The sequence below is a fragment of the Ambystoma mexicanum genome, chromosome 1p (genome assembly GCF_040938575.1).
Source record: "Ambystoma mexicanum isolate Mex_15411 chromosome 1p, UKY_AmexF1_1, whole genome shotgun sequence".
In the NCBI taxonomy this organism is placed as follows: domain Eukaryota; kingdom Metazoa; phylum Chordata; class Amphibia; order Caudata; family Ambystomatidae; genus Ambystoma; species Ambystoma mexicanum.
Genome location: NC_090921.1, coordinates 1,196,120,251 through 1,196,143,477, shown reverse-complemented (window position 1 = coordinate 1,196,143,477; position 23,227 = coordinate 1,196,120,251). Strand labels below are relative to the sequence as shown.

Genomic DNA, 23,227 nt, shown 5'->3' with positions numbered 1-23,227 from the left:
GAGGATATCGCTGCAGTCACTGCTGGTTTCAGAAGTTCAGTCTTCATGGTCGACTCCTTTAATTAGGTCACCAGAACTTTAACTCACTGCTCGGTGTGCAGCGCTTCCTTTGCAATTCATAGGACGGTGTCTAGGCATGGTGGGGGTTCGGTAATCCTCAGCCCACAGTTTTTCTCTAACCTTGCCACTGCTGCATTCCAACATAAAGTTGTCTCTGAGCCTTTCATCTAATTGTTGGTTGAACCTACATGTTCTGTCAAGTTTCCTCAGAGCCGTGATATACTTCTCCACACTTTCCCCTTCTTCTTGTGCGTGCGTATCAAACTTGTAATGTTCCAATATCATGCTTAACTTTTTCTCATAATGTTTTCAAATTTTCTTGATAGATTTCTCATATTCATTGAGATTCATGCCTTCCTCCGCTGTAATCTCTGCTCAGATCTTCAAACCTCTCTTGCCCGACTGAACACAGACAGTGCAAAAGAAGTGACTTCCACCGCTCAACACTATAATTTGTACCACACTCCACATTTGCATAATGTTCAAAAAGACTTGATCCATCTTTTCCATGGCAAGGCTGGTTCTCCAACTTCATGGAGAAAAAACAGAAGTGGTAGGACATTATGGAGTGCCATGTCCCCTGCACCCCATAGTGACATCGTAGCTGCTGGTTACAAAACCTCTTAAGGTTCCCCAAAACGTTCTATTCATGTAGTTGAGAACATCCAATAATATCTCGAAATGTGCATTTCAATTTCAATATTAATTTCTTCAAATTCATTGCTGCAGTTACTGTTCAGCATATAATGTGAGTAATCCTGGGATTAAAACTGTAACTTGTTTCAGAAACCAGACATGTGTACTGAGACAAGGAGGAGTGGAGGTGGATGGCTAGGCAAATACTGGGATGAGAGAGATCAGGAGGAGGCAACGTGCACATGTGTTTATGTCCTTTCCTCTAATGTCGAATGAAACCCAATGAATGGTGGAATCAGGGTCTGCATGCACCTTTTCTCCCTATGAAAACCACTGGGCTCCCTGTGGTCGCGTTGGCTTCTGCTCTTGTCACCACTTTGTAGTTGCATACAGATGATACACACCAGCAGAAGTATAGGCTTCATATATTTAGTGTATTGAAGAATACAAATCAGGGAAACAGCCCTGCCAGCTTCGGCTCTGTCTCTGTCTCCCCAGCTCAACTGTCATCCCACTCCTGACTTCAACATCCATAGCTTCCAAAGGAGGATGTCTCATGCAGTAAGCATGAGATGTGGTAGCCGGGTCCACAGCAGTCCACTCTGTGTAACAATATAGTTGTTCAGATCATGAATGTGTTCCTCTGGCTTGAAATATTACAGGTCTTAAAAGTACTATTGTTGTAAAATTGATGTAGATGATATCCCCATGTCCTCAGCCACCTCCAAGTCTGAAGCATCCTATAGTTTACTACTGTCACTTGGTAACTTTATGTTTGCTGTTTTTAGTTCAGATCCACTGTACATGTACTTTACGCGGCTGGTGGCTCCCTTGGTCCGTTTCCATTATCAACAGTGTACAATCTCACTGAAGGAAATGTGAATACATATTTTTCAGAAATTTTAAAGCCATATTTCATATGTATTTTTTGTTTCTCACTAAATCAGGTTTGTTCATAGTTTGCTGCTTCTTCAGCATCTATATATATCTTGCTGGTAAGTAATTATTGTATACCTATCAATGACACAAAGTTGCTCATTTCTTTAGCATTGTGTAATCCATGCATTACTCAACCCTTACGTAATTACGAGTGTTTTTTTTTAACAAATGGAAGGGTTGTTTAGCTGGCATCCCTTGAATTTCATATCATTGTATTGCTGTTTTTGGTGGGACTGGATGTGGTTCTTTGCATCAAACAATTCAATGGTATATTTAAAGGTGACCTACACATATATGGTGGCACGGGGACAGGGGAAACAAATCACTCAATACAAATGTATTCATTGGGCCTCATTATGAGTTTGGGAGTAAGCCATCAGTGCTACCGGCGGGTTGCTTCCGAGTTCGTAACACTTTTTCTGCTGCTTGGTATCCCGGTAGGGCTCCATGGGATGGGGACACAGAAGCACCGGCACTGTTGCTAACGGTCGCAGTGCTTCCGTGACAACTCCGCCTACCGGGGCCGTTGAGTCTGGGCAGCCCTTATTTCACTGCGGCCAATTCTTTTGTGCACGTGATAATCAACTCTAATTTAATTGTTATTTTTTTGGTGCTGTTGTTTCTTTCTTCCTTACTTTAGTTTCCCTGTATATGGCTCTAATTTCAATGCATTCTGGGTCTATATGTATTTTTTGTACTAACACAAGTATGTCGTAAGTTTGACATTGTTAGCTATTCATTACATGTTTAACATTATGCAAAACTTTGATGAGGTAGCATTTATTATTTTACTATCGGAAATTACCAGATTAAAAATATAGTTCTTTTTTGGTATATGCTGCTGCCATTGCATATGTATATGCATGATTAGGTTCCTGTATAAACAACAGCACTCAAATATAATGTTTTCTTTAGATGAGAACACTCTTAAATACATTAGGTAGTTTATGATAGATCTCCCGATCACCCCTGACATCTTGTTACCAACTTTACCAACATTATAAACACTACCCCTTGTAGGGAAAGTTCATGAAAATAATTTCAATATGTGATCTTATCAGTGATGTCATCAAGGATATTTATGATGTCATCTTTCATGTACTGGGTGTTTGTTTTAGCCATGCACGGTGGTGGCAATTTCTGTTTTTTTAGGTTTTAATTGTAACCATAATGTCCCTTTAACAACGTGTTTTCATTGAATTTCATGGGGTTTTATCAGTGCAACTTAACCATAATGTCACTTTAACAAAGTGTTTTCAGTGAATTTCATGGGTTTTTACTAATATCATAATATCCCAATGTAGCAACATTTTTCTCCAATTTACAAAATTTACCCTTAAAACTCTGCCATTCCTCATCTTCTAGCATCATTTTTAACACTTGTGTACACTTTTTACAAATATTTCCACAGTTTTTGGGTTTGCCAATGCTCGCGAACGTCTGACGTCATCGCAGACTTTTCGGACAATGTCATGTGACTACGCGCTCGCGCACAGCATGATGACGTGTCCGCGAACGCACTCGCACTTAGCGAACAAGTCCGTGCTTCACGAACAGTTTGAAACTGAATTTTCCAGCTCATCTAGCAACTTTGAAGCTCAAAATGTACCCTTGCACAGCTCCTACACCTATTCTTACTCACTATCCATTAACAATCTAGCACACAGGACATACTTGGGAGAATATTATATATTTAAAAAATGGCATCAGCTATTGACATCCCTCTTCCCCAAGAGCCACCACCAGCTGGAGGACCTAGACAATGAAAAAAGACAAATACTTCAAAAAACAATCAAGAAGACCAGGAAGATGAGGTTGAAGAAGTGCCTACCTCTAGCACCCAACAAGAATCATGGGTGTTGCAGTTCTTTTCCACTGTTTGAAATGTACCAAAGGCTAAAGCTATCAAAGTGAAATGCAGTGTAATGATGTACTCAGTCACGGACAACCTGGGAAGTACCCCTACGTGACCACCTCCAATGCGCCTCCACACCAAATCCAACCACTGCAATGCTCTCAGAAAGGATGTTCCTTTCTTAGGAAGTAGTAGACTGTCTTCCTCTACCTCATCTTCTTCAACCAATGCTGTAACCACACAGCCTACTTCTGTGGGACATAAAACCCCACCAGCTACCTTGCAAGCAATAAAATGGGCCGTTGATCCATATCTTTCGAAAACAACAGTACTCTGTATATCCTGCAGCACATTACTTTGCAGGGAGGAGCAATTCCAAAGTGCTTTTGAAGCTGTAATCAAGGAGCATGAGAAACACTGCCCTCTACCTTAGATTTAACACATGCAACATTTTCCCCTGTGCACCTGCCCCTTCATATGTGTGGTTGGTGCCCCTTCCCTCATTTCCCCCACCCACCTTACTTTCTGGGCTGGCCTGCAAAAAAAAGAAAAGAAAAAAAGGTTCCTTTAGGAACCACCTTTCACAGTTAAAAAATAGAACTAACAAAATAAGCTTATAGACTCCATCTACTTTACATTGTTCAGTAAAGTAGTTAGATTCATTAAGATTCTCCTACATTTCCATCAGCATTTTCTACTATGCTAATCGAAATAGTGGACAATTGTATACTAGAGAAAAAGAAAAAAGCACAGAAACAAATTTCTGTCTGAAATTCATCTCTCTAGTATACAATAAACCCCATAATCCATTGCCGTTTATAACTTTCCACAGTCTCCTCATTCCCCTGTCTAGCCGATGCCTTATTAGAAAACCTGGATTGCACATGCACACCATCGCACAAAACAGCCCTTCTAATCTTTTTACTGTTATATGTGTAACACTCCCCCATTGCCTACTTTAAACTATTCACATATATATCCACCATTTACTCCAAAAAACTCTACATATATCCTATCAACATGTTAAACTTCCACCCACCAACTGCCACTTAACAATGTTCTACAAATCTTTTGCATCTACATTTCCCATACTTATACCAAAAGATTGCACATAGTGCGCCTATAAATGCACATATGCATTGTGCAGTGACAGAAGTGCATACATAAAAGGGTCAGTACGGATGGACAACTCTCATGGGAGCCCAGGAGGGAAGTGCCAAAGGACGGCAAGGTGGGAGGCCAATAGCTAAGTGCAGGGCCAGAGCAGTCCCAAGGGTGGGGTACATCTTAACTATAACGTCCCTTTAACAAGGTTTTTTCTGTCAATTGAATATGTTTTCATAGGTGTAAATGTTTCATAATGTTACATCACTGTATGTTAGTTAAAGTTATTAATAATTCCTCTTTTAACATATATGAAACAACTATAAACCTCCTTTAACAAACATATTTTTTGCAATGCATATTATGTGAGTCGTTATCAGCAGTGCATACCCTAATAGGCAAATCAGAGTAGAAATGTGTCCTTGCAGAATGCCAGGCCCTCTTCCCACAGCAGAAAAGTTATGTCACTATTTTTTGCCTTTACATTTCGACAATTTCAAAAAAGTAAAATTTACAAAAACATCCTTTCAGGTTTTTGCTGATGCTCTTTGGACAGGTTGGCTGCAATCCTGTCCGGCACTCCAGGCTGCAGCCGCAAGCAGATTCTTTTTCTCCCATTTCAACCTGCAGCTTCGGCCATGCTGCATGCCCAATAAGTAAATGAAAGTAGGCATTCATCCTTGCCGAGGTCCAGGCCCATTGTCCATGCAACCAACTTATATGACTATTGTTTTGCCACTGCCCATGGCAGAAAGCGTCTATCACTATTTTTGTACTTGCGTTTCGGCGCTTTCAAAAATTTTTAACACAGGCCACATTTGTAAAAGCATCCTTACAGGTCCTTTCTGATGCTCCTCGCGCAGGTTTGCTGCAATCCCATACAGCACTCCGGACTGCAGCTGCAAGCAGACTTTCTTTTCCTATATCAACCTAGAGCTTTGGTCATGTTGCATGCCCCAAAAAGTAACTCAGAGTAGACATTCGGCCTCGCCGAGGGACAGGCCCATTGTCCATGCACAAAACTTATATCACTTTTTATTGTGTTCCCATTTGGACACTTTGGAAAAATAAAACACATTATAGATTTGCAAAACCATGCTTTGAGGATCTTGCTGATGCTCTTGAGCAGGTTTGTTGTTATTCAGTATAGCACTTCAAGCTGTAGCAGCAAGCAGAATATTTCTTCCCATTCAAACCTAGGGTTCGGCTATGCTGCATGCCCCAATAATCAAATCAGAGTACACGATTAACAAGTAATTGCAGGGCGGTAGAATAGGTCAATCACTGCGCTTCATCTAGTACTTTAAACAGATTACCCTGCTGCTGGTGATGGGGTTCTTCTGTGAAGGTGCCCTTTCTTCTTCAGGTGTTAGGTTTCGAATATGTGAGCCCTGTTCACCTCAGCACTGGGTTATTCAATAAGTAACTGTTGTCGTAATGAAGCAGTCTTCAAAACCATGTTTGATTCTTTATTTATTGTTAGAAGCCAGCCGGCATGTAGTTCTATTCTCTTGAGTCTTTCTCAAGTCATGTGGATTGTGGGCCAGTCATTGCTGTGAGGTTGTGGAAATGAGTCTGACATCCAATCCCAATATCTTGTCCCACTCTGGTCGTAAATAAGGGTGGGTAATGATTTCAAGGGGTGGCCTGGTAACCATATAGGCCCCTGGCTTGGCATGCTTGCTAATCATCTAATGATTAGCATGGTTTTGGAGTGCATGCAGCGATAGTGACGGCAATCTGTTGATGCAATCCTGTGCAGCACTTTGTGCTGTAGCCACAGACAGAATTTTAGCCATGGGCAGAATTTATTTTCCCATTCAAACCTATCCCCATTTTGAGAAACTTCACCACATAGCCAGTACCTCACGGCCATGCCCACTTTAACCCCATTGCCAGTCCTTCATGGTCATGACCAGTAGCCTTTGGCCATGACTCGGACAATCTGCCCACGGCCACAGGCCATGACTCGGACAATCTGCCCACTGCCTATGGCCACTGGCTACACCTCAGTCACCAAAGTTGTATCACTATTTTTAGTACCTATTTTATGACACTTTTGCAAAACCATGCTTTCAGGTCCTTGCCAATGCTCCTTGTACAACTTTCCTGCAAATCATCAATGCTTTTGTTTTGTTAAAGTATCAAAATGTACGTTCATTAAATAATCATATAACTTATCTCCCTGCTGATAAAATCCATTCAGATTTTCCAGAACAATTCAAGGTTGGGTCTATAATCTTTCAAAAATCTTTTGTGCACATTTGTCAAATGGCAACAAAGGTATAAGCCATCTAAAATAAAGTGAAACCCCCCCTATAATTGTGCCCCCTCTTCACAAAATCCCACCAAACTGTGCAAAAACATTCAAATCTGGGTGTTAAATCTTTTAGCAAACCTTTGTCTTTAAAATATTTTTGGACCCTTCTCTAATGCTGATGCAGTTTCATTCAGTGGTGCCAAAGTTTTGCGCCATCCAGAAACTGCTTTTCACCAACCCTGTAATGCAGAAATATGTATGGATGCCCCCGAACATCTGAGATGTTTGCAAACATTACAGGACTGTCCCGAACTGTTGGCAGACTTCTGAGGTGGAAAACCACCTGTTTTTTTGGCTTTTTATAGCCATATCCCATTCCATCCTCATCACCCCTCACCTCCCCAGAGATTGCTTCATTAGTGCAATGTTGTATTTTTCAATATGTTTTTACGGTGATGTTCGTGGACTACGGGCGCAGTTCGTGAATCCAACATGGCAGCGTTTCGAAAAAGATTATGCACCTCATGCTTTTTACAATCCAATCAGTGCATGCGTCCGATGTCCCCGGGCATCTCAACAGTACCTAGACCAATAAGAGGCCTGTCTGTGAACTGAACAGGAAAGTGAGTCCGCAGACTGAACACAGATATCACTAATTTATTTTTAACTACTTTTAGCCATTAAAAAAAAAAAAACTACTGGACGGATTTACACCAATATTACAAAAGCATGCTTTCGGTACCAAGCGCCACTCCTGCCACAAATTTGATGAAAATTCATCTAGGGTTTGGGCTATAGGTGTGAGCTCATTTCTTTAACATTGCACAGATGAGAAAAAGCAGACATTTTGGGGCCCTGCCTACAACTTTGTCCCCCCTCGGATGGATCCTTACCAAACTCAGCAGAATCAATTCGAGGGCTCCATATACATATATTGCAAAGTTTAGTGAGGATTCGTCAAGGGGGGGGGGCAAAGTTATAGGGCGGGTCCCAACATTTCTGTTTTCCCATAGACACAAAGGAAAATTATGCGTTTACAGCCCAAACCGCTGGACAGATTTTCACCAAATGTACGACAGGAGCGGTGGTTTGGCCCCGAAAGCGTGCATTTGTAAATTTGGTGTAAATCCATCCAATATATTTTTTTGAAATGGCCCAACATTAGGTCCCAAAAAATGTGTGATATCTGGGATCGGTCCGCGGACTCACTACCGTAATCGGTCAGCAAACGGGCCTCTGATTGGTCTAGAGGGTGATGTAATGTCCGCGGATATCGGACTCAACCGCTGATTGTATGGTGAAAAGCGTGAAGTGCATCAGATTTTTGGAAAAGCCCACCATGTTGGCTGTCCGTGAACATTGCGGTAAAAACATATTAAAAAACACAACATTGCACTTGTCAGACTTATCAAACAATATCTGAGGAGGTGAGGGGTGATGATGATGGGATGGGATATGGCCGTAAGAAGCTGAAAAACTAGTAGTTTTCATCCCTGAAGTCCACAAACAGTCCAGATGTTCGGGTACAGTCCTGTGATGTTCGCAAACACTTCAGATGTTCGGGGACATCTATCCCTATTTCTGCATTATGAGGCTGATTAAAATAAGTTTTTGGATGGCTTATAACTTTGGCGCCACTCAATGAAACTGCATGAAACTTTGGAATTTCATTCTAGACCTGATTCTGAATGATTTCCTAAAGTTCTGTCAAGAGGGAGCAAAATTGGAGGGGGGGTTCCAAAAAAATTGTGAAGGCTTATAAATGTGGTGCCATTTGACGAATCTGCTCAAATGTTTGCATAACAATTTTAAATCTAGATATAAATTGGGTTGCAAATTTTGGTGGGATTCTGTCAAGAGGGGGCAAAATTATAGTGGGAAACCAAAATATTGTAAAGGCTTATAAATGTGGTGCCATTTGATGAATCTACAAAAAGGTTTGCAAAAAGATTTTAAATCTAGATATGTGTTTTTCTAAAGTTTGGCGGGATTTTGTCAAGAGGGGGCTAAATTAGAGAGGGGTCTCAACATTTTTAGTTGGCTTATAACTTTGTTGTCGTTTGCCAAATGTGGACAAACATTTTCAGAAAGATCTTAGACTCAATCGTGAATGTTTTTGTAAAGTCTGAATGAATTTCATCAAGTGGGGGCTAAGTTATATGACTAGTGTATAAACATACATTTTGACACTTTTGAAAAAATAAAACATGGACGGATTTCCAGCAAACTTGTGTAAGGAGCATTGGCAAGGACCTTAAGCATGGTTTTGCAAATGTGCGGGTATTTTATTTTTTGACAAGTGTCATGATGTAGGTATAAAAAATAGTGATATACTTTTGGTGACTGAGGTATAGCTTGTAGCCATGCGCAGTTGCCAGATTGTCTGGGTCATGGCATTAGGTCATGACCAGGACAATCTGGTTACTGGCCATGACCACGAGGGACGACAAATGAGGTTAAAGTGGCCATGTCCACATGGGACCGGCCATGTGGTAAAGTTATTCAAAAGTGAGATGGGTTTGAAAGGGAAAAGAATGTGCTTGTGGTAATATGGTCATAGGGTTCTCTCTTCGCCTTCTGCAGGCTGCCATGGAAAGGGAAGAGGGGCTCTGTACGGAGCCCCACCTTCCCTGTCCATGGTGTCCATCTTGGAAAAGGATCTACCTTCCTACAGCAGCAGCAGGACGCCAGAGGTTCCCCTGTGTAGGAAGAAAAATCCTTTTTTTTAGCACCCTCGGTTACCGCTTTGGGAACCCGGGGTCCTAAATGCCTTCATCCCCCATTGCAGGGGCTGGAACAGGGGATAACTGTCCGGAGCCCTCGTTATCCACCCTTGCTTTGCTTGGGGCGATAACTTCGGCTGCCAGGCCGTTATCCCACATTCCATTCCCTGGAACAGGGGATGAAAGCCACATTATTCCCATAGCATAACACAAAATGCTAATGGAAATGTTGGAAAATCTTATTGAGTCTATGTACTTTACTGAGAAATGTAAAGTAGATGGAGTCTATAGGGTTTTTGCTTTTTGTTCTATTTCTTATCTGTGAAAGGTGGTTCCTAAAGGAACCTTTCTTTTGTTGGTTATATATGTCTTTTTTTTTTTAAAGAGAGGTTAGAACGTAAGGTGGGAGGGAAATGAGGGAAGGGGCCCCAATCACTAATATGTAGGGGGAGGTGGACAGGGGAAGATGTTGTGCATGTGTTACTACTAAGGTGGGGGGGTGTTTCTCATGCGCCTTGATTACAGCTTCAAAAGTACTTCGAAATTGCTTCCCCCTGCAGATTGGTGTGTTGCATTTTATACAGAGGACTGTTGTCTTCGAAAGATATTGATCAACAGCCTCTTTTGTCGCTTGCAAGGAAGCTGGTGGGATTTTGTGTCCCACAGAAGTAGGCTCTGTGGTTACAGTATTGGTTGGGGAAGATGAGGTGGAGGAAGACAGCCTGCCACTCGCTAAGAAAGGAACAACCTTTCTAAGAGCATTGCAGTGCTTGATTTGGTGTGGCGCTGCATGGAGGTGGTCCGTAGGAGTATTGTCCAGGTAATCCGTGACTGAGTTGCATTTTACTTTGGTAGCTTTAGCCTTTAGTACATTCCTAACAGTGGTAAAGAACTGCCACACCCATGATTCTCTGTGGGTGCTAGAGGCAGGCACTTCCTCTACCTCATCTTCTTGATCCTCTTTATTTTCTATGGAAGTACTGCACTTTTATTGTTGTGTAGGTCCTCCAGCTGATGGTGGTGGTGGCTCTTGCGGAGGAGGGATGGCAATAGCTGATTCAATTTTTAAGATAAATAGCAATTCTGCTAATATTCTTTCAAGTATGTGCTTTGTACTAGATTGTTAATGGATAATTAATAAGAATAGGTGTAGGAGCTGTGCAAGGGTAAATTGTTAGCTTGAAAGCTCCTAGCTCATTAGAAAATGGTAGTTCGGAACTGTGCATCGAAGCACAGATCCGATCGCGAAGTGCGGATGCGTTCACAGACAAGTCATCATGCTGCGCTCGAGCGCATGTTCACCTGGCACTATCAGGAAGGTCCGCGATGACGTCAGACGTTCGCGGACATCGGCAGACTCAAAAGAGTGGAAAAAGTAGTAAAAAGTGTATAGAAGTGTTAAAGATTATGCAAGAAGGTGGGAAAGGGCTGAGTTTTGAGGTGAAACTTTGTAAATTGGACACAAATTTAGCTATATTGGGCTACGTATGATATTAGTAAGTTGTAGTAAAATAGCATGCACTGGTAAAAATCCATGTAATTCACTTGTTAAAGGGACGTTATGGTTAAGTTGCACAAATTAAAACCTATTAAATTCACTGAAAAAACTTTGTTAAAGGAACGTTATGGTTAAATTGCACTAATAAAAAACTAGGAAATTCAATGAAAAAAAACATTGTTCAAGGGACATTATTGTTACAAGTAAAACCAAAAAAACTCAGAAATTCACAAGTTATAAGTAAGCATAACTCATGCCATCAACGTACACTTATAACACTAACACCAAGGACATGTAACAAATGTTCACATATTTCTGCATAAATATCCAACTTGATGCAAAGAGGGGAGGTCGTGCGGGAGGAGGTTGCGTTTTGATCCTTGTGGGGACTTGGGTTTGATAACACACCCCTCTGGGGACTTGATTTCCCTGTGGGGACTTGAACCAAATCCCCACATGGTAATGCCTTCAAAATAATTTAAATTACGTAAAAACATTGGTGCCTATTTTCACCACTTTGGACCTGTATTGAATTTGATATATTTGTTCCTCAGCTCTGTCCCTGTAGACCGAAGAGACACACACACACACATACACACACACACACACGCATACACATATGCACACGTGCGCACACAGACACACACAAAGGGGCTAATTCATGGAATAAATGTGCGCAGAAAAGGGGAGCGCAAGCGTGAAAATCACAGCGCATGCGTCCCAAAGCCGCGCACGCAGCCGTTTATCGATTCATGGAATGCGCTGCGCTGGGAAAACCTGGGGTGTGCGCCAAATCCATGGGTGGCGCACCGGGCGCACACGTCTGTAAACGGCGTGTGCGACGCACACAGGGAAAGCGCACATCGTATAGTGCACACAAGAAAAGCGGGTAGAACACGGGGTGTAACACATGGAATAGGGAACAATGCGTGAAAATGTGAGCGTCAAGGTGGAAGTACAGGAGGAAAATGCTTGCAACGCCCACACGCATGCTAACACGTATTCATGGAATCGAACAGGGGAAAGGCGTGTGCCAAAAAAGATGCGCTAACCCGGAAACACGTACGCCAGCAGGAAGCAGGCATTAGCGGCCCATGCAGCATAAGAGTGTGCACAAACAACAACCAAGCACAAACGCTATAATGAATATACCGTTCCTCGCAGCAGTGGTCGTCGGACACCGCAGGAGGGGGAGGATAGCCATGCCCCGCATTTTTTTACCCAGGACCAGCTGTTTTGCAATGTCTGATGACCAGGTGTATGGGAAGTACAGGTTTGCACCACAAATAATCCTAGAACTGGTCAGGGAGTGGGAGGATGACCTCACATCACCCACCCTGTGCTCCCAAGCACTGAGCCCCTTGGAAAAGGTGCTCAATGTACTGCACTTCTTGGCTACTGGGTCATTTCAGCAGACAACTGCCATAGTCGGGGGTGTGTCACAGGCCACCCAGTCACGCTGCCTACACCAGGTATTGGCCATCATGACTGCACGCCCCTCAGTCCGCAGGCACATATACATGCCCCGAACACCAGCAGAAAGGCAGGCTGTCGTCCAGGACTTCTACGGGGTGGCACACTTCCCCAAAGTGCTAGGTGCCATTGATTGCACCCATATGGCTCTATGTCCTCCCAGGGCCACTGAGCACATCTATCGAAACTGTAAGCACTGGCATTCCATCAACGTGCAGTTTGTATGTGATGCCAAGACAATCATCACCTCAGTATATGCCAACTATCCAGGGTCCAGCCATGATAGTTTCATATTCAGAATGTCACCCCTAAACCGGGACCTGGAAGCTGGGTGGCATGGCAACACATGGCTAATTGGTGAGTAGAAATGCCTCTGCACATGCATGCATGTCCGAGACTGAGAACCGTGAAAACCCCACTAATGACAACCATTATCACCTCCGCAGGGGACAGTGCCTACACTCTGAGCACCTACATGATGACGCCAATTCGGAAACCCCACCACACCACCTGAGGTAAGATACAACACAGCCCATATTGCAATCAGGGGCATAGTGGAGAGCACATTCAGATTTGCTCAAGTCACGCTTTCGCTCCCTTCACTGCTCTGATGGGCAGTTGCTATGTGCGCCCCCAGTAGTGTGCAGGATCATAATGGCAGCATGTGTCCTGCACAATGTTGCAACCCGGCAGGGTGTGCCGGTGGACATGGTGGTGCCCCCACATCCCTAACCACATGCATGGCCGCTGCACATGGGAGGTGAACGGGCACGTGGTGAGGCAGCACGTACCCAGCTTCCGGCAAATGTCTTCACCTAAAATCCCACCCCTGCGGAGTGCACACAGCCCTGGCACATACTAGCTGACAATCAATGATGATGAAAAAAGGACAAGTCAACTGTCACAACCATACCAACTTGAGATTGTTCACCTGGAAGTGCTACATTGTGTGCATCCCTAGCTACTTAAAAACACCCAATACTGTGTCACAAAAAGCCACACATTCATGCAGCATGAAGGACTACCCCCTTGCAAAATACCCCATCAAAGTACTGCCATGTCACCCAACCCCTCCCCATCTGAGCTACCCAACACACCATGGCATGCAATGTGAAAGCAACCAAATGAATGCACAACACATGACACAAGTGTCACAAAGTGCACTGTCCCAAATGGGAACAAGCCACAGACCATATGCTCTCAGTAATGAATACAAAACAACACACATGAACAAATACTTACCAGCAAGACAAAACATCAGTACAGGATGAAACAGTGGCAACATATGACAGTAAAAAATTCAAGTAGTGCAAGTGTCACAACCTGACTAAGGCAGCACATCGACCACTTCCAACTGCAGATTGTTGCTGGTAGGCAAATGTGTCAGTGTACTGCATACAACATGAACTGCATCTGCAAAGAAGATGGGCGTGTTAAGACATGAAGAAGGTACATGTATATAAGGATAAAGTCATGGATGTACAAGCAGACATAAATACACCATGCAGTAGAGAATCAAACAACAATACCCACTAGAGATGTATACACAGTTTTGACTACAGACTGCCCACACAACTTAGGAGCCCAATGTCACTGTGTAAGTTACTGTCACTTGGTCACACCCTTTGCAAGCCCATGGAAAGGGGAAGCAGGAGGGGTGTGTGTGTCAGGAACCCAAGCTTCTAACCCAAAGACAGGACAAGCCTGCACGTGCCCAGCTGGAATACACAGTGGATGCCTACCGGAGCAACACAAAGCAACACACTGCAAAAAAAAATGGAAAAAAAAATAATCAAAAATGCCCATGTGTGGACCGGGGGGAGGCCACCCAGGAGGGCCGAGGTACAGGGTGCACCCCAACACCCACATGCGTGGATGTTGAGAATAAAAAAATACCCTCCATGGGCTCATGGCCTGCACTGCTACGCTACAGTGCGAGAACTGCCGTCGCTGTCATCACCCTCTGCTGCCACATCAGAATGTGGGCGTGATATGGGAGGCAGACCACACAAAGCTCTGGAGTGCTCCTCCATGGCAGCAAGCATGCGGGTGTGAAAGGTTTAGTTCTGCAGGATGATGGTATGGAGATCCCCATGCAGCAGCTCATGGGTAGCATGCATTTCTGCCTGCATGGCCTCGCCTGATGCCCGGATCTCCTGACGGGTTGCCTGAAGCTCAGCTGAGAGAGTGCATGTCTACTGCTCCAGCTGCTGTTCTGACCTTGTACTCTGGGACATCGCAAGGTCACACAGAGTATCTCTGAGGGACATTTTTTCTAACCTCAGGGCTTCCCTGTGGGCCTGTGACTCTGCAGATTTGGATGTGCGCAGAGTCTCCAGTCCAGCCCATCAGTCCCTGTCGGACGCCAACATGTCCTCCCTGTGTGAGTGGCAAATGGACTCTGTTGCCTGCTGCTGCAGCTCCACCTGCCTTTCAGGGGGGAGAATGGAAGTGGCCACCCTATCCATGGCCTGAGCCATCATTTCACATGATGCCCCCTGTTGTGCTGCTATAGTGTAGATGGAGTTCTCCCACACAGTATTGGCTGGTGGCGCACACCCACCGCGTTGGCGGGCACACCTGTTTGGGGCAAGGTGATGTGCACCTTGCTGTGCTGGCACTGCCTGAGGCTGCAGGACTGCATTCCTACTTTGATCTTCTGGCCCAGGAACAGGAGCAAATATTGTGGAGTGTAACCCTGCAACCGTAACCACCACAGGCGGCCATTCCAACACTGAATGACCCATAGAGGGGTCTAACCCCGGTGCAGGTGCGTTGGACAGAACAGCATCCCTGCCAGAAACACTCACCTGCGATGGGACATATGTCTCAATGTCCGATTCAGCACCTGATGCATAGAGGTCCCCGGAGGTGTACCCAGAGACACCTGTGGACAGTATAGTCTGTAGGAGGAATGGGTTTTCAACCACCACCACCCCACATCCTCCACTGGTGGCTGGGTGTGGCTGTGAGTCCTCCTGGCTCTGCGCCATCTTCTCCTCCTCAACAGCATCAAGTGCCTCATCACCTGCAAAAACATGAAAGTAAAGTAAAGAAAACAGGCATGACCACCATTTCCCACACACATAGGCATGACGAGGCAGACATCCAGCACATAAATGACACATGTCACACATGAGAATAAGTCTGGCATGCATGCACTGTCAATGAGTTGGAAGGGGAGGGAAAAAAGCACACCCTGAGGACTCCAAGATGGAAAACCAACACAGGTGCTGCATGCTGGATAGCAGTGGCATCACACATCAGCCTGTGAGGCATTGGCTGCTGGGTGATGTTGGCAGGACCAACCTCGGTGCGATGGACTTGGACCGACACTGTCCCGGCTGGGACACTCGGAGCTGGGGTGAATTGAGCTGCAGCTGCCCCTGCAGCCTCCTCACCCTGGCTACTTGGGGCAGCAGATAACATTGCTGCCCCAGATCCACGTGGCCTGGTGACAGCAACTTTCACCACCACACGTGGCTTAGACTTGGTGACACGGAAGTCAGCCTGGGAGTCATCCTGTGCCGGTTCTGTTGACAATATGGGCCGGTTTAACAAGGGCTGAGCTGGGATTGTGTCAGCTATATCTCCCCGAACCATTAGGTGTGGGGGGGGCATAGGCGGAGTGTTTGGCGAGTGTTTGGACTTGGGACTTGCCACCACTACATTTTCTGCTGCCTGCACCCGAGTGGCTCTACTACCTCCATTATCATCAGTGGGAGGCTGGAGGCGGACCCTCCTCTATAATACCACAGCTCCTAGTGGAGCGTTTGCAGAGTGTATGGCTAGTGTTTGGACCTGGGACTTGCCACCACTCCATTTTCTGCTACCTGCACCTGAGTGGCTCTACTACCTCCATTATCACCAGTGGGAGGCTGGAGGCGGACCCTCCTCTATAATACCACAGCTCCTAGCGGAGCGTTTGCGGAGTGTTTGGCGAGTGTTCGGTGTGGTGTAAGGCAGAAGGACAAACATGGACCATACACCCGCCATGATCCCTGGTGATGCAGCAATTCCTCAGGTACCACGTACCCGTAGCCGCTCGAAATTGCCTGGTGTTGGGGGCGCTACAAGGGATAAAGCAGAGGCGGTGAGTAGTACGTATGATGATGCTAGGCTAGTTGGTGTGCCCTCCGTTCGGCCTGATGATTGCATGGAGCCCCCAAATGAAAGACCCGCCCTCTCTGACCCACCCGCGCTGTCCCTCCCTTCTCCTACATTCCCAGAAAACATTTTACCCGTGGTGGACGGGCTCCGCAGTCCGCCGCGGTGTGGGTCTCCGCTTGACCGCGGACACACACAAGTTAATACACAAAAAACTTTGACACAAGGAAAAACAAAAATAACAAATAATCCATCAAATGGGGCAGGTGACTTTCCGAAACCACTCTCGATTCAGAAATTTAGACCGCGTGCCAAGTCCCTTTCAGGGATAAGAACCATCAGATGGCACTTCAAAAAGAAAGACTTACCTACTTTACAGAAAGACATGAGTCTGGCAACTGGGATCATGGATGCCAAACAACAACTAGACGAAATGGAAATGTCAGATCATGACCTTCTGTTAGCGTCTGGCCGATGTGAGCAATTAAGCTCCCACAATATACAGACAGAACCAGACAAAAGCGGTAACAGCAACTCACCAAAGGATGCTACGACTACAGCAAGCATTGGAAATACAAATGTCCCTGCAACAATTGTAATCTTTCCTCAACAAAAACATTCAGAAGAACCGGAAGAATCTCAGATGCTGTCTTTTAAGGAACCAAGAAGTACTTCAACTCCGCAGATACCGCGAGCAAAAAGATTCTTCGAAGAAGTGGATGCAAACAAATCTAGTGCAAACATAGTCCCGGTAAAAAGGAAAAAAAACAAAAATGTAAAAACAAGAGTTATAAGTATCGAAGAGGTTTCAAATGAAAAAACAACCTCAGAACATCGAGGGGAGTTAACTTTGCATCCCCAAAAAGCAAAGGAAGATGTCCCTCAGGAACTAAGCAGTACCCTGACTGTGGACTCGCAGCTGGAAGATGAGGAGCAAACTGTGCCGGGCCCCATTTCGGCCGAATTTAATGAAAAACATCTTGGAAGAGAACAAGTTCTGTCACATAACCCTTGGCCAATTACAGACATTTGTGCAAATATGCAAGCTGCAGTAGGATCTATGATGACCATAGCACTTGCACCATATTTGAAGTTATATGAGGCACTTCACGAAAACTGCAGGGATTAATCCCATCTACTGGCTCAAATCCAGTCCAAGCTAATATGTGTAGAAAAACACTTTGAGGTTGAAAAAGAAAGAAGGATCCATGAAAAAGCGTCGGAAAATGTTATAGTTAAGACGCTAATCAAGCTAATCGAGGAGGCTCGGGAAGACAAGAGAGCGTTTTTGCACTGTTTCAGTGATACTATCAACTTATTTAAAACAGAGAGCTACAAAAACAATGTCCAACACAAGGTTAAAAGTACCGGAACAGATACAATGGACATAGAGTCAAGGCCAAGTGAGGAACAAAGAAAGGTAAATGTGATGGTTGACCGGAGTAAAAAAACTGAAACAGAAAACACAAGAAAGACTGAATTTACAGTCAGTCGAGCACCGGCACCTGCTACTCAGAGAACAGAGGGAAAACAGGGATAGTCCCTGATAAACAATCAACCGATACAGGCTACTCCTAAGAATGACTGCGAAAACGAGCCTAATGGTACTTATCCATTATTCAGTATTGAAAATCTAAAGGAACCAAACAGATCAGACAAGGTGCAAAAACTAAACGAAACTTCGGAAAAATTATACAAAAGATCAAAAGATGCCGTGGAAAAATCAAACAAAAAGTCTAAAAACTTGTCCAACCAAAAATGCATGACAAGTGAAGGAACACGGCAGTTCATTAGAAACTTAAAGCCTATAGGAAAAGAGATAACGAAGCCCACTCAACAAGTACCACTAATTAAAAAAAAGGATGATGTATGTCAAACAAAGAAACAAGCACGAGAATATATCAAAGACGTGGAACTAGAGAGTACATTAGAAAGCTCCATAAATGAGTCCTATGGTCAAGAGTCTTTGTTACTCTTATCTGTTTATGAGGATGAAAGCTCGCAAGAGTCAACGGAGGAATGTGAAGAGTCTGTGAGCAAGAAAAACAATGCTCCGGAATGTCTTGAAGTTCCAGCCTTGACCTTCTGAACTCTGCAAGAAAAAAGAATGCAGATTGCAACAAAAAAGGACTTGGAAAAAAGCAACGCCATGTGCTTAAAGCCATGATTAAACAATCAAATCAAGAACGAGAAAGCTGGAGCACACAAGATCCTAAGAGCTCGAGAATGAAAAACAGGAACAATCGTGACGAAAAGAATGACAGAAGAAGTGATAAGAACAAACTTTTAAATTAAGAATGGAGAGAGTCCTAAGAGCACAGGATGGCCTGATCCTAAACAGATCAAACCTAATGAAACTCTTGCATAACGTGCCTCAATTGAGAGTGATTGAACCAAAAGACATACAAATCGTGGAATTTCCAAATGAAGAAGATTTGGATAGAATTTGCATACACTTTAACTCAAAGGCAGTTATGAACTCAATAGGGTTAGCTGCGGATGACCTCTGGGTATTGGGTTTTGATGTTAAAACAGAATGTCAACAACAGAGAGAAAAGGAAATAAAAAAAAGGACACAATCAAGAAAATAAGCCTTGAAGAACAAAAAAATGCCAGTGAGAATCAAAGTGAAGAGGAAGTGGACTATAGACCTATACGGTTCTCACCAACAGTATTACGGGGTACATATGCTCTACATATGAAAATCAAAGGAAATGTGAAAGTGAATTTGGTTCATCAACCAAATAATGACCGTCCTATTGTAACTAAAATAGATACAGAAAGATCATGGGGCTGGTTAGATGTAACGCTCACCTGATTCCCGCAGAGGCGCCGGTCTTGACTGGGTGAATGCCGTATCTTCAAAGGTGATGTGTAATACACGGTTGGCTCTTTGGGCTGGACCTCTGTGCACTGTATGTCTGACTCGAAGAGTAAGATGTCTGCAGATAGAAAATATGGGATTAATGAGCTGGGGTTATTGGGTGCCTCTCTCCTCTTCCCTTTCTCTTCTCCTGTAAAACCCCAAAGGTTAACGCCCTCACCTTAGATAAGTGAACGCCGAGCTCTCCATCTGCCTCGGGGCAGGGTGCCGTAACCAGTTCCTTCACTGGATAAGGGTGCAGGCCTCTTGACCTCAGAGGACTGCTGTCCGTCGTTAACTGCACGAACGGTAAGTTCTGGGCACTTCAAATGTCTTTAAAAGTCTTTTGTAATGATATCTCTTGTTTTGCAGGGTTCCAGCGATGGCGGATGGCGGGCTGATGAGAGTTGAGGATCGAACCCACGTGAGGAATAAAAGCGCCTGGAAGCACGTAAGTAAGCGCTTGTTGCCTGCTTCACGATGCGCATTAACTGTCCCTTTTATCTTGCAGGTACAAGTTCGGAGCTTTAGAGAGAAGCTGAAGGGTGCTGGAATACCCACTGGATTCGGCGTGGGAAGGAGTAATGGCACGTGAGTAATAAAGTTGCCCAATGTCTTTAAACGCACCTTCTTTTGTCTTTCAGATGCGGGATGTAGCGCCGAAGGCCTCCGGAGCGTGCGAAGAGCTGGTAAGGTTTTGTCTTTCAGATGCCGGAATGCAGCGCGAGGCGTTGGTGACAGCCGATGGACCAGGTAAGGGATGCGCTGCCACTGAAGACCGTAATGCTAACCTGTTCTTTCTTTGTCTTTACAGGTGCTGTTGAAGACTGGATTCCAGGATGGTAAGCCTTTGTTCCCTTAGGCCCAGGATCAGAAGACACGATGAGCGTTCTGCTGCAGAGAATGCAGAATAACGCAAAGCAAGATTCATCCATCGGGTGTGGTTTAAATAGCCTCCTGTAGTGCTTAGGTGTCTCCTTCCACAGCCTCGCCTAGGTAAGAAAAGAGTTCCTGCTTTCCAGAAGAGTTCCAGTGTTCTGAACCTAGGGAGTGGCTCCTGCCCCACCCAACAGGAAAAGTAGTCCCAAACAGAAGAGGATCAGGGGCTCAACTAGCAGGTAAGTAAGCAGCATGGTCTGCTGCAGGTAAATCCACCCAAGCATTATGAGCCCGGCGCTTCCAGCGCTGGGACTGGGCATCTTTATGAGCCTGGTGTCACTGGCGCCAGGACAGGGTCCAAAAGGTCCCAATTGGGACTGGCTGGCTCTCGGAACCGGGGTTATGGGTCTGCTTCCAAGGGAGTTGGGCAAGTCCTGATCTCTTGGAAGCAGAGATCATGACATTAGAGGAAACAATGAACACAAAAACAAATGAAAGAAAATATTAGACCGAAGGACTAGGGCTACGAGGATCAACAAGCTTTGCTTCCTGGAACACAAGAGGCTTTCACCATTTGATTGAAAAGTTCAATAAAGAAATTCTAACTGCAGATATTATCTGCATTCAAGAGTGCTGGCTTCACGAACAGCCATACATACATGGAGCAACTTGTTACTTGAATAAAGCTCTCAAAGGAAAAAAAGGCTGACCTTCCTCAGGCTTATTAACTATCATAAAGAATACATATGGTGGAAATGTAATTCGCACGATCTACCCCTCACCATTGATACAAATAATAATTCTGCAACAAGAACCAAAAGGAAGCGACACACAAAAATAAAAAAATACACTAATCATTTGTAACCTATACTGGAATGCAAAAGCAAAAGACGGTCAAATATTCCTGGAATTATTAACCAACCACATAGACCAATTGAGGTCAGAATACGAAAACCCGGCATTAATTCTGTGTGGTGATCTAAACATCTCCTGTGGAAAAATCAAAAATTCACAGCCAAATACGTCCAGTTACAATCAACAAAAACAATAAAGTGCAAGAGAATGGCAGATGGAAATGGAGAACTGTGATCTCTTGCAAGTAAATGGTAATGTCCAAGGAGACCTAGAAGGTCAACCTACATGGTCATCGCATAATTCATGCGCAACATTAGACTACTTTTTTGTTGATAGAGAAATTTTCGGCAGAATAATCTCCCTAAAAATCATACCAACAAAAAGTAGTGATCATAAAATTCTAATCCTCACATGCTCAGACCCAGCAACAGTGCATAAAAGGGACGTGGTACCAAGGAGTACTTGGCCTACTGAAGTTAGTGCAAATGAGGGGCGAAACAGACTAAGATTAACAACTCAAGTGATTCCCATGCTAACAAATTCAATAAACAAATGGGCAACCTCAACAGGAAAAGACGTGGAGTATGAATCTTGTCTCAGAATCTTTAAAGTGACCACCGAAACAAATAAAAGAACCACACAAATCAGGGCGCATCACTTCAATACCTATATAGCGGGGAAAAAAACGACAGCTGGCTAGAGATTTAAGAGCCTTGAAAAAACAGAATATTGCCTATGGTGACATGCAAACAAAAAGAAAAGAATTGAAAAAAGGTTATCGAAATTGGGTTAAATCCCATAGAGCCCTATTATTTCAAAAAGACTCTGAATATATGCTAATGGCGATTTGAAATAAAAATGCAAAATATCTATGGACATTGCTAAACCAAAAAGGAAATCAACAAAGTGAGGAAGAACTTAACCCTATACATGAAACAACGTGGGAACAATACTTTCAAGAAAAATATAATCGCAAGCTTGCAACAGATCTACTGCCCCAAGATTTCAGAAAGGAAAAAGGTTGAACTTAAGTGAAATTTTGGTATTGATCACAAAAGCAAGCAGATCGAGAGCCCCTGGGCCGGATGGCCTCACGAATGAAATCTTAAAGCAAGCACCAGGGGTATGGGCACACATGTGCTTTGTACTATTTCCACAAATAGTAAAAATGGGTCATATCCCTGAATCCTGGACAACATCAATTATTATACCGATCCATAAAAAAGGAGACAGAGCCTGTCCGGAGAACTATCGTCCAATATCCTTGCTGGACGTTTTAGGCAAACTCTTTGATTAAAGGAATGGATACAAAGATCTGGCAACTTCGATCATAGACAAGCAGGTTTTGTAGAAAACGTAGACTGCAGTCTAAACCTTCTAATTCTCAACCTTCTAAAATCAAAAACTGTTTATTGCCTCAATAGACATGGCGGCAGCTTTTGAAAGAGTAGACCGTCAAATTCTCTGGACCAAAATGAAAGAAAAAGGTTGTCCACCAGACCTGATAGAAGCCATCAAAACTATCCACACAAATACATTGATGCGAGTGAGACTGGACTAAAAGGGAAACCTAATGAAGGCAATAGCAACACATTTTGGGCGAAAACAAGGATGCCCACTAGCGTCCATACTCTATAACTTCTATATTTTAGAAGTAAAGGACTGCTTGGAACAACCAAGAGTGTGCTCGCCTAAAATAGGAGAAATGAAAATTGGTCATCTCTTATATGCTGACGATCTCATAGTGATGGACAAAACTCAAATGGGTCTACAGAAAAAACTGGAAGCTCTAAATATACATCTAAAAGAAATCAAACAAAAAATCAATCCAGAAAAATCCGTCATAATGATAATTAAAAAAGCAGGTCCTGCAAGTAAAAAAGCTTTTAGATGGCACATAGAGAATCACCGGATAACAACAGTACAAAATATAAAATATCTGGGAGCAATTGTAAGTGCCAACTGCAGTGACGAA

General features: G+C 43.9%; 1 protein-coding gene across 2 annotated transcripts in view; it reads left to right on the top strand.

Annotated features, from left to right (window-relative positions):
* The window catches only part of LOC138451524 (uncharacterized), an 852,161-nt gene that overhangs the window by 157,727 nt on the left and 671,207 nt on the right, over nucleotides 1-23,227 (top strand). For both annotated transcript variants that reach the window (XM_069604916.1, XM_069604915.1), the window contains exon 3: nucleotides 1,644-1,691. In XM_069604916.1, coding sequence (XP_069461017.1) covers nucleotides 1,644-1,691 — 48 coding nt within the window. The remainder of the gene's footprint in view (nucleotides 1-1,643; nucleotides 1,692-23,227) is intronic.